The sequence below is a fragment of the Bufo gargarizans genome, chromosome 8 (genome assembly GCF_014858855.1).
Source record: "Bufo gargarizans isolate SCDJY-AF-19 chromosome 8, ASM1485885v1, whole genome shotgun sequence".
Lineage (NCBI taxonomy): Eukaryota > Metazoa > Chordata > Amphibia > Anura > Bufonidae > Bufo > Bufo gargarizans.
This window is the reverse complement of record NC_058087.1, coordinates 46,055,438-46,067,987: the sequence shown is the minus strand read 5'-3', so window position 1 is coordinate 46,067,987 and position 12,550 is coordinate 46,055,438. Positions and strand designations below refer to the sequence as shown.

General features: G+C 45.3%; 1 protein-coding gene across 2 annotated transcripts in view; it reads left to right on the top strand.

The window, feature by feature from the left end:
- The window catches only part of NCKAP1 (NCK associated protein 1), a 121,079-nt gene extending 111,642 nt beyond the window's left edge, over positions 1 to 9,437 (top strand). For both annotated transcript variants that reach the window (XM_044302973.1, XM_044302972.1), the window contains exons 26-31: positions 3,040 to 3,120; positions 4,326 to 4,419; positions 5,549 to 5,665; positions 5,766 to 5,875; positions 6,265 to 6,354; positions 8,425 to 9,437. In XM_044302973.1, coding sequence (XP_044158908.1) covers positions 3,040 to 3,120; positions 4,326 to 4,419; positions 5,549 to 5,665; positions 5,766 to 5,875; positions 6,265 to 6,354; positions 8,425 to 8,541 — 609 coding nt within the window. In that variant the 3' untranslated portion in view covers positions 8,542 to 9,437. The remainder of the gene's footprint in view (positions 1 to 3,039; positions 3,121 to 4,325; positions 4,420 to 5,548; positions 5,666 to 5,765; positions 5,876 to 6,264; positions 6,355 to 8,424) is intronic.
- The last annotated feature ends 3,113 nt before the right edge of the window (positions 9,438 to 12,550 follow it).

The window sequence follows — 12,550 nt, the reverse complement described above, 5'->3', positions numbered from 1 at the left end:
ACTGGGCCGGCGGTAAACAGTGAGAAGGCCGCGGCGCTGCTGGAGCACCGCTGCCTTCTCAAACAGCTGATCGGCCGCGGTCCCATGACCTCCGCCGATCAGATGCTGATCTATCCAGAGGATAGATCATCAGTTAAAACAAAGTGCAGAACCCCTTTAATGGTAGTACAGCCTCCCGTTCCAGCTCTGGCGCTCCCAGCTTTGTATACTTGTATACAGCCATGACGCCATCTACACACTGCAGGCAATCACTGGTCTCAGCCCTCTCATACTGTACATTGCTGAGGGCAGTGGTCACGTGTGTAGACAAGCACATCATTGCTGCACCCAGGTAAGCAAACTGTAGAAGGCAGGAGGGCAATTTTGACACGTATTGGGTCTTTTTATTCGTTTTGTAATTTAGCTAGATTTTGTCTAATCTTGGACAACGCCTTAATAATTGTATGTGTGTATGTGCACGTGTTACTTGGACTTTGGATTACATCTGTCCCCTCGAAAGTGGATCAGTTCCACTGCCCCGGGAAATAGAAGTGTTATATAAAAGAAAATACTAGACCCAGGGAGAATTATTCGAGCTCATACACTTTAACCATTGCGGGTGATATCAGGCATTCTGACCGAGTCATTGGGGCAGCTGCGAAGCTGAGGAAAAGATGATGTATAAGGCCTCATGCACACGACAGTTTTTTTTCACGGTCCGCAAAAACGGGGTCCGTGGGTCCGTGATCCGTGACCGTTTTTTCGTCCATGGGTCTTCCTTGATTTTTGGAGGATCCACGGACATGAAAAAAAAGTCGTTTTGGTGTCCGCCTGGCCGTGCGGAGCCAAACGGATCCGTCCTGAATTACAATGCAAGTCAATGGGGACGGATCCGTTTGATGTTGACACAATATGGTGCCATTTCAAACGGATCCGTCCCCATTGACTTTCAATGTAAAGTCTGGAGTTCTTTTATCCCATCGGATTGGAGTTTTCTCCAATCCGATGGTATATTTTAACTTGAAGCGTCCCCATCACCATGGGAACGCCTCTATGTTAGAATATACTGTCGGATATGAGCTACTTCGTGAACCTCAGATCCGACAGTATATTCTAACACAGAGGCGTTCCCATGGTGATGGGGACGCTTCAGGTTAGAATACACTACAAACTTTGTACAAGACTGCCCCCTGCTGCCTGGCAGCACCCGATCTCTTACAGGGGGATATGATAGCACAATTAACCCCTTCAGGTGCGGCACCTAAAGGGGTTAATTGTACTATCATATTCCCCTGTAAGAGATCAGGGCTGCCAGGCAGCAGGGGGCAGCCCCCCCCCCTCCCCAGTTTGAATATCGTTGGTGGCACAGTGTGCCCCCACCATCGCCCCCCCCCCCCCCTCCCTCTATTGTATTAAATCGTTGGTGGCACAGTGTGCCAACCACCATCGGCCCCCCTCCCTCCCTCTATTGTATTAAATCGTTGGTGGCACAGTGTGCCCCCACCATCGCCCCCCCCCCTCCCTCCCTCTATTGTATTAAATTGTTGGTGGCACAGTGTGCCAACCACCATCGGCCCCCCTCCCTCCCTCTATTGTATTAAATCGTTGGTGGCACAGTGTGCCCCCACCATCGCACCCCCCCCCCCTCCCTCCCTCTATTGTATTAAATCGTTGGTGGCACAGTGTGCCAACCACCATCGGCCCCCCTCCCTCCCTCTATTGTATTAAATCGTTGGTGGCACAGTGTGCCAACCACCATCGCATCGTTGGTGGCAGTGTGCGGTCTCCCATTCCCCCCCCCCCCCCCCCCCCCCCCAACAGTAGAAGATTCATACTTACCTGCTTGCTGCTGCGATGTCTGTGTCCGGCCGGGAGCTCCTCCTACTGGTAAGTGAAAGGTCTGTGCGGCGCATTGCTAAAGAACTGTCACTTACCAGTAGGAGGAGCTCCCGGCCGTTCACAGACATCGCAGCAGCAAGCAGGTAAGTATGAATCTTCTACTGTTGGGGGGGGGGGGGGGGGGGGGGGGGGGATGGGAGACCGCACACTGCCACCAATGTTACTGCTATAGAGGGAGGGGGGGGCGATGGTGGTTGGCACACTGTGCCACCAACGATTTAATACAATAGAGGGAGGGAGGTGGGGGCACACTGTGCCACCAACGATTTAATACAATAGAGAGAGGGAGGGGGGGGGGGCGATGGTGGGCGCACACTGTATTCAATTGGGCGCGCACGATATTCAAACTGGGGAGCGGGGGGGGGGCTGCCCCCTGCTGCCTGGCAGCCCTGATCTCTTACAGGGGAATATGATAGTACAATTAACCCCTTTAGGTGCCGCACCTGAACGGGTTAATTGTGCTATCATATCCCCCAGTAAGAGATCGGGTGCTGCCAGGCAGCAGGGGGCAGTCTTGTACAAAGTTTGCAGTGTATTCTAACCTGAAGCGTCCCCATCACCATGGGAACGCTTCTGTGTTAGAATATACTGTCGGAAATGAGTTTTCACGAAGTGAAAACTTAGATCAGAAAAAGCTTTTATGCAGACGGATCTTCGGATCCGTCTGTATGAAAGCAACCTACGGCCACGGATCACGGACACGGATGCCAATCTTGTGTGCATCCGTGTTCTTTCACGGACCCATTGACTTGAATGGGTCCGTGAACCGTTGTCCGTCAAAAAAATAGGACAGGTCATATTTTTTTGATGGACAGGATACACGGATCACGGCCTCGGCTGCAAAACGGTGCATTTTCCGATTTTTTTTTTCCACGGACCCATTGAAAGTCAATGGGTCCGCGAAAAAAAACGGAAAACGGCACAACGGCCACGGATGCACACAACGGTCGTGTGCATGGGGCCTAAGAAATAACATGTTTCACAGCTTTGTGGGACCTTTCATCTAGTTCTGCGCTGTGAAATCTCCAGACCGGCCTCGCCTCTATTTATCTGACAGATCATGTCTGGTATTATTGGAATTACCTGGTTATTAAATGCACCGTAAAACCTCTTATCTGCTGATGCTTGGCATTCTGACATAGTCTTCAATTTCTCTTTCAGGTCTTATCTTACCACATTCCTTTCCTTGTAAGTTCTGTTGAAGACTTCAAGGATCACATTCCGAGAGAAACTGACATGAAGGTAACAACGCTCTTGCATACAGTTTCCTGCCCCTGGTTAGATGTTATACTGCAACAAAGGGTTAACCATTTGTCATACTTTTTACTTTGTGCCGGTGATCTAATAAACCTGATCTCTAGATTACTAAAGGGTCATAAATGCTTATTGAAGCCACATTTTTATCAGTAAGATAAGAATTGAGCTATAATAAGTGTTTATAATGTCAGAGAGCAGAGATGAGAAGCCCGTCAGGTGAGCTGCCTGATGGAATGGTGAAAATTCAGATCCTGCTATTAGAGAAGTTAGAGGGGTTAAGAGACAAAATGAGAAAAAAATATTAGTTCAAAATGAGTACAGTGCTATAATAATAATACAAAAAAATTATAATAATTTAAAATGCCCCCATAGGTCTACATAACCTTTAAGGATAGATGACAAAGGCCTTTTCTGAGGAAACCTCTTTAAAGAGGACCTTTCACCAGTCCGGACATTATCGTATAACTAGCGGGTTGTGTAGGGCATACCGATGGCATGTTTCAGCGCTTACTATGTTTTCTATGCACTGCTCCATGCCCCCTCGTCCGCAGCTTTCCCGCCTGGTATGTAAATTCATACGATCAATACAGGGAGGAGGAGATGGCCTTCAGTTATACTTGGAAGATTATATGTGCCCAGACCCAAGAAATAGTCAGGCCTAAGCACACATGTAAGATGCAAATTTATCTAAAGGTCTGTGGCCAGGATGAGCAGAGCTATTTTTTTTATTATGAAATTAACAAATTATTAGAGATTAATGGGGTATTCTTGTGCCATAATTGTCCGTTAGATGCAGGTGGCATCTCTGGGACCTGCTGCTGTCTCAACAACCTGCTGCTGTCTCAACAACGTGGCCCCATCTTGCGTCTGCATGAAGAAAGGTGACCATGCACGGCTTTCTACATTCTCTTCTATGGGACTTTCAAAAATAGCCAACTAAGTGTCCTTGGCTATTCGGAAGTCCTACAGAAGTGAATGGAAAGAGGTATATGTGGTCTTCTCTCTCTTGACAGCGGCACAAGACAGGGCCACATCCTCAAAATAGGAGCCGGTGCCAGAGGTAAGAGCTGTTGGACATTTATGGCATATACTGTGAATATGCCATAAATGTCCACATGAGAGGACTACTTTAAAGTCTGCTACACTGCGGAATATGCTGTAAGATTTTGCTTCGCTTCTTTGTTTTTCAGGTTGCAATGAATGTCTACGAATTGTCATCAGCAGCCGGCTTGCCATGTGAAATAGACCCAGCCCTGGTTGTGGCGCTGTCGTCTCAAAAGTCTGGTATGTCATTTACAGTGCTGCGCCCTCGCCTAAAAATGACAGTTACTTGACAACTGTCATGGCACACTGCGCCAGACACCACTTTTCACATATAGGCTAAGCCTATATGATCGCTTCCCTGTAGCTGTCCCCTGTATACTCTAAATAGAATGTGAGGCCATAAACCACAGGGGGGGGGGTCATCCCTTCAATGCAGCCATTAACCCTTTGAAATATTAAGCATGAATATGGAAACGCAGGGAGTCAAATACAAATGACTTTTATTAGTTTGTCAGTACTAGGCCTCATGCACATGACTGACCGTATTTTTATCTGTGTGCTATCAGCATTTTTTGCAGATAGACCACCGACCCATTCATTTCTGTGAGACCGTACACCTGACATCTGATTTTATTTAATTTTTTTAACATTTTGGACGGATTCGTTTGCCTCCGCACGGCCAGACGGACACCCGAACGCTGCCAGACTGAGGCATTCTGAGCGGATCCGCGTCCACTCAGAATGCATTAGGGCTGGACAGATGCGTTCGGGGCCGCTTGTGAGCCCCTTCAAACGGAGCTCACAAGCAAACACCCGAATGCTAGTGTGAAAGTAGCCTTAGAATAGTCCTTTCGATTGATGAAAGTGAGAAAAAGCTTAATTAGCATGGAAAGCATCTGTTGTTTGCCTACAGAAATACAGATCCGGTCGTGTGTGTGAAGGCCCTGATCATCCATTTCCTCTTATTACTCTTACCCTAAGTTCACACCTGAGCGTTTTACAGCGCGCTCCTACGCGCTGTAAAACACTCAACAAGGAGAAACCAATGCTTCCCTATGGGAATGGTTCTCACCTGGGCGTTTTACAGCGCGTACGATCGCGCTGTAAAACGCCCGACGTTCAAACAAGTTCTTGAGCTTTTTTAGGGCGTTTTGTCGCGCGTTCCTGTACATAGATATTCGGGAGCGCGCGACAATGTGTGTTCGCCTGTCTCTGTATGCGCGATTGTAAACGCCGGTACAATCGCGCATACAGAGCGCTCCTTTCGGAACGCTCAGGTGTGAACCCAGGGTTAATTGGAATTTATAACGTGGCAGACATGGCACTGCACTTGCAGAACCTGAAATATTTCCCTTTTGATTCCCTCCAGAAACCATCAGTCCAGAGGAGGAATATAAGATTGCTTGTCTTCTCATGGTGTTTGTGGCAGTTTCTTTGCCAACCTTGGCTAGTAACGTCATGTCACAGTACAGCCCGGCCATAGAAGGTATTGTAATGTTATCCCGCTGATATCCAGTAATCCAGCAGGCTGGGCTGAAATACCTAACAGCTGTACACAATCTCACCCGTTTGCTTTTGGTTCTTAGGTCACTGCAATAACATCCATTGCTTGGCAAAGGCCATCAACCAGATTGCCGCAGCCTTGTTCACTATTCACAAAGGGAGCATTGAAGATCGTCTTAAAGAATTCTTGGCCGTATGTATATCTCGTCTTTGGGACGTTTGACTTTTTCTGTTGTTTTTGTTATTGGGTGATTTATAATAGCTGATTTAACCACAGTCATTTGATATGTAGGACATTGATTTGTATGTGTTGGGAAGATTCTGGTTCCTTGTAAACATTGGTTGTCCTCATTTCCTTGTGGTCCTAAAACTTATCACTAAGATAACACGGTGTCTAGGAGGTCCGCTACAAGGAGTACTTACTTTGTCTTTGTGGCTACTTGCTGCCCTAGAAGCGTTGCATTCCCATGGGGTTAAGTACTGCAGCAATGGCTTGTGGCCCAGTGTTAGTCACAAGGAGATATCATGTCTATATGTAGGAGTCAGAGGACATACTCCAGTAATCTTGTCTTTTTCCCACAGCTTGCATCTTCCAGCTTGCTGAAAATTGGCCAAGAGACAGATAAAACAACTACAAGGAACAGGGAATCTGTTTATCTGCTGCTAGATATGGTAAGCCGAGGAGCAAAGAAATACATGACGTATTGCCTCTGCAGATATGGCTTCCTAGAAATTGGGATTCTTGTTCGATTCTTTCAATTTTGTCAGGGATGTCTATCACGGCCCATTATGTTTAGATATAAAGGAGCCTGAGAAGTCTTTTTACCAGAATGGTGCACAGCTTTATTTATGGTGGGAAATGTGCAAAAAACAGTAGCTTGTTCTGGTCTTTTATGTGTGGGTCAAAATGTTGCAGCAGCTAGTTCCAGTATTGCCACCAACTAGGACTTCTGTCTATGATCTCACCTCTGACCATTTTTGGTAGCCGAGTGCTCAAAAAGAGCGCAAAACCAGATTTTAAAAAATGCAAGCACAGAGGCCAAACAAAATGGTACTTGCCAACGCAGTGACAGGTTACAATACTAGTCTAAGGCCTCTTTTAGACGATTGTGTCCTGTGCGGAAATCACGCGCCGTGTGTGAGCGTGGTTTCCTGTTTTGGACACTGCTAGTTTTGCTGTAGCGCACAGCATTATAATGATTTATAATGCTGTGTGTCGCTGTATAATCTTACTTCTACAGAATTATACTGACACTATTATGACAGTATAATGCTGTGGAAGTAAGATCTACAGCATCACGGAACACGCTCGTCTAAAATTAACCTAACGCAGTGTGCAGAGAAGTCATAATGCTCTCTAGAGTAGTGGGCTCCAATGAGGGATTGGCTGGATTTATGGTCGTTGCCACAGTATGGCAAAACTCAATGCAGTACTTGACTTTATACTGATGACCCATGCTTTGAATAGGACATCAGTATCTGATCGGTGGGGGTCTGACACCTATGACCCCCCAAGGATCAGCTGTTTGAGAAGGTACCAATGCTTGTGCTAGTGGCGCGTTCATGTCTGCTCACCAAGCACAGTGCCGTTCATTTAATAGCGGCTGTGTTAATGGAGCTGAGCTGTGCCTAGGCCATGTGACCGGTGAACGTGTCGTCACTGACCTAGGAAAAGCTGAGAGAGGGCCGCGGCACTACTGTGAGTGCTGGTGCCTTCTTAAACAGCTGATCGGTGGTGGTCCCAATTATCATCTGTTAAAAATCTCGGAAAACCCCTTTAAACTCTGCACACTGCCATCAAGTCTTCCATGAAAGGTATACTGTCGGAGGAATTCCTTATTTCCCTGATGGAGGGCTCTGACATGTACCCCTCTCATGTCTCTCACTGACTCCCGTTTTTACACTACAGTGATTTGATCAGTCATTTCCATCAGTTATTGTGAGCCAAACCCAGAGATCAGGTATAATGGGAAGATCTGCTCCTGTTCTGTGCTTTTGACCGACACCTGATCAAATAACTGAAGTGTAACTTAGCCTTACTAATGTATTGTGATTCTCCATCTTGCCTCCTTTGCTGGCTGGATACATTTTTTCATCATTATTATACACGGCTCGTTTCCAGGGGTTACGGCCACTGCTGCAACTCTGATACGAGGTGGTTGGGAGTGTGCCAATGGTCTCGGCCACCAGAGGCCAGCGCTTTTTCCTATAGCATGCAAGCACGACCACCACTGATGGATTTGTAGGGTGGTCATAACCCCTGGAAGACAGCAGTGTATAATGTGAAGGAAAAATGAATGAAGCGAGCAAAAGAGGCAATATGGACAATCACAATACATTAGTAAGTGCCTTGTATTAACTTTCTCTACATGATAAATGTAATTTGCTGAAGTGAGACAACCCCTTTAAATAGCCTTTACGTTTAGTCTTCGTGAGTCGTTTAGGTCCTCTAGAGCGGAGAGCCCTCTGGGGAACCTTGTATGACATGCTCACCTATATGTAGTATCACATTGAGATGTTGGCTACCCACAGCTTCACCTGGTGATAATTGGGGTTTCAGAAGTTGGACCCACATGAATCATCCCCATTTAGACTCCTCGGCAGGTCCCCACTTAGATAAGGCATTCGCGATAACTGAAGATTTTAGGTTTAAAAAAGGGAAAAAGACCTCATTATTGTTCTTTGAAGCCATCCTGTTTGTATTTAACATTGACCTATCTGTATTTCCTAAAAAAAAAACAGATTGTGCAAGAGTCACCATTCCTGACCATGGACTTGCTGGAGTCTTGTTTCCCATACGTCTTACTGAGAAACGCTTACCATGCAGTTTACAAGCAAAGTGTCACATCCTCTGCATAAATCTTCGCTCCTTGAAAACATCACTCGTCATCATCTTCTGAAAACTGTGGAGTACTTTTGCTTTTAAATGGTTTGGAAAAGATAAAAAAAATACAAAAAAAAACTAAATGGTTTTGTGACTTAAACTCTTTCCCCATTCCATTGTATTTTTGACCAGTGGTTTCTTTATGCAGTCGTTCTACCAGATAAGCTTGGTTGGTTGCACTTCACTACAATATTAGAAAATATATATATAATAAAATCGATAAAAAAATATAAAGTAAAAAAAAATTAAAATATTTTGTTTCTGGACAGTTACATGCAAGGGATCAACAATAGGGGGACAAAAACACAGACACTACTTTTTGGCTGTTTTGATATTTTGATCATGCAAAATATTGCTTGTTTATTTCAAAAATGTATTTAGTGATTCTTTTAGATGGTGGTATAGGTGACATACATCTGTGTGTAAATTATTTCATATAGGGAGAATTATAATCTGTACCTTTATGTTCTTATCGATGCCGGTTTGGACAGGTGGTTCTGTGATTTCTGTGAAGTAATTGCATCATTTGTTTCTTCCTCAATGCCCTGCCCCCACCCAATGCATCTTCCTTCATATCCGAACAAAGCTACGGAACATTTCTCGATGAGACAGGACTCCTCCCTGGTATTTTAAGCAGCAGCGAATCTTGTTTGTAAAAAGCATAGTATAACTTTTTTTTAGACTAATTTCCACAATGCTATGGTGGCATTAACATTACCATTGTACCCTGCTATATGGTATGATAAGACATTCTTATGCATTTATCAAATGTTGATACATTGTTTTTTTTCCCCTTAACCACTTTTATATGTTTTAACTTTTTGGAAATTCAAGTGTACCTTCCATAACATACAATAAACACTAGACTGTATCGAAAGACATTGTCTGCTGTATGTGCACTGCTAACTTAGGCCTCTTTCACATTTTCATTAAGAGCTCTCCGGCAGGCTGTTCCGGCCGGAGCTCTCTTGATGTAACGCAGCCAGATGTTACCGCATGCCCTCTGGCCCCCATTGGCTATAATGGGATCCGGCGGTGATCCAGTCACTACCCAGCAAACATGGATGGCCAGGATTCAGCTGGACAAAAAACACTTCTAGCATTGTTTTCTGGGGAGAAAGGTTTAGCATCAGGTGCCGTGGACTCCTATGTCCGCGATTTGAGGTTTTTCATGTAGCACATGTACATGGAGTCCAGATCTCAAGTCAGTTGGTTACAAAGAGGTATTTTTGGTCACACTGCCGGGTATGTGTGGTTCATCATTCTGACACAAAGCAGATCATTGTAGTATAGTGAGCCATGATGAGTTCCGGGCCTTTGAAAAAAATAAATAAAAATGAATCACTAGGAATGTCAATAAGTTAAACCAGTTATATACACTGATATATTTACTTGTGGGTGAAATTTCAGGATGAACCTGAAACTCACTCTAACCTATTACAGGTGAACTTAAAGAGGACCTTTCACCGATTATGACAATGTGAACTAAGTACACAGACATGTAGAGCGGCGCCCGGGGATCTCACTGCACTTACTATTATCCCCGGGCGCCGCTCCGTTCTCCTGCTATGCCCTCCGGTATCTCCGGCCACTAAGTTATAGTAGGCGGAGTCTGCCCTTGTTCTGCTCTAGCGCTGGCCAATCGCAGCGCAGAGCTCACAGCCTGGGAGGTTATTTTCTCCCAGGCTGTGAGCTCTGCGATGCGATTGGCCAGCGCTACAGAAGAACAAGGGCAGACTCCACCTACCATAACTTTGTGACCGGAGATACCGGAGGGCATAGCAGGAGAACAGAGAGGGATAATAGTAAGTGCAGTGAGATCCCCGGGCGCCGCTCTACGTGTCTGTATACTTAGTTCACAGTGTAATAATCGGTGAAAGGTCCTCTTTAATGTCACCTTCTCTAAACTTTTGAATCCACGTGTCCAACTGTTCAATGTTTCACATATTTTTACACAACTTGCTGTTCTCTAACAAGGAGCAAAATTCACAATAGGTGTTTTGATCCATGAATCGCCCAATAAATTTCCTGGTTCAATTAGAATTGCTATTTATACAGTCCTCCTCATCTTGCTGTTCACATTTTGAAATCATGAGACCAAGATGACACCTAACAATTGATCAACAGTACCTCACTATTGCGAGGCTTCAAGCAGGATGTTCTCAGATGGAAGTGGCCACTGAGCTTAGAGTCTCACAGAGTGCAATCAGCAGGCTGCAACAGATATTCAGAGAGACTGAAAGAGTCACAGAGAGGCATGGGCCAGGGAGCATCAATGCTAGAGGAGGGACCAGCGGGCCTCAGTGCTGTTCACTAAATGAAAGTCGATACACACTGAGCAGGAATGATGGCTGCTAACAATGTTGGAGACATAAAGGAGAGTGCTATGCATCAGCCACTGTTGTCACCAGATGAGCCTTTGGTGGTGGTGTTACAGTGTAGGCAGGTGTGTCTAGTCAACACATAACTGCCCTACACTTTGTGATTGGTACAGTGAAAAGCCCATATTACTTAAAAAACATCATGAATCCAGTCATTGTGCCTCTGCATGAACAACACAAGCCTAATTTCATCTTCATTGATGACAATGCGCCAGCTGATCGAGGTTGCATCATTAGGAAACGGCTGCTGGAGACTGACCTGCACTTTCTCCAGACCTGAATCTCATTGAAAACCTATGGGATCAGCTGAGTCGTGTGAAGGGTTGTAACTCAGAACCTCAATGACCTGAGGGCCGCCCTTCAAGAAGAGTTGGATGCCATGCCTCAGCAGACAAAAAGTTGACTGCTCAAGGCCACATGACAAGTTTTTGAGACACTGACATTTTATGTGGGGGTATACCCACAACTGGTGTTGCCTTTTGTTTCAATAAATTGAAAATGGTTTGAGATGGGGAAATCACCATTGCTGCTTCTACCTAAATGCCCTACTATCCCGATATTATATCACTGTAGCGTGAGCTTTTTAAGTTTTTCATAAATTTCACCCGAAAGCCAAATATCCCTAACTTTTTGTAAGTAGTTTATATACAATCTAGAAATGAGCAAATCGATTCTATATAAATTTAGATTTTGCACGAATTCAACAAAAATTTGTCTTCCGAACAAATCCAAAGTCTTGGTGATTCTTTTAAGACAAAACGTGCAAAACTGCGTCCATCCACTTTACATTTAAAATGCGGTAAACTAGTGAGGGAAACGGGGCAGAGAGGATAACATGGGCGGTACCCTGGTGGACTTGCCCATAATCCTTTTGCAGTCAGCCTGACAGTCAATCAGGAAGGTGGATATACACAATTAAAGAGGACCTTTCACTAGAATAAAAAATCTAAACTAAGCATACAGACATGGAGAGCGGTGCCCGGTGATCTCCCTGCACTTACTATTATACCTGGGCGCCGCTCCGTTCTCCCGGTATAGGCTCCGGTAGCTTCAGATTTTCGGCTCAACTGGGAGGAGCGTGCTCTTGTTCTGCTGGGCGTCTCCTTCTCCCATGCTGTAGCGCTGGCCAATCGCAGCGCTCAGCTCATAGCCTGAGAGTTTTTTTTTCTCTCAGGCTATGAGCTGAGCGCTGCGATTGGCCAGCACTCCAGGCTGGGAGAAGGAGACGCCGGCAGGTTCAACTGGGTGGAGCCTAACTATGAAGATACTGGAGGCTATACCGGGAGAACGGAGCGGCGCCCAGGTATAATAGTAAGTGCAGGGGGTCCCTGGGCGCCGCTCTACATGTCTGTATAGTTAGTTTACATTTTTTATTGTAGTGAAAGGTCCTCTTTAAATGTATTTTAGGGCATCAATTATAGTGTATAGTTTGGTCACACCCAGGAGACATCTAATTGGGCCTGTATTTTTATTTTTTTTAAACCTTTGCAATTTTTCTTCTGTATATAGGTGGGCAGTTAAGTGTATTTCAGTGTCAGTTGCAGTGTATAGTGTGGTCAGTCAGGAGGTGTACATTTACTCCTTTTTCTGTTTCCTAAAAACC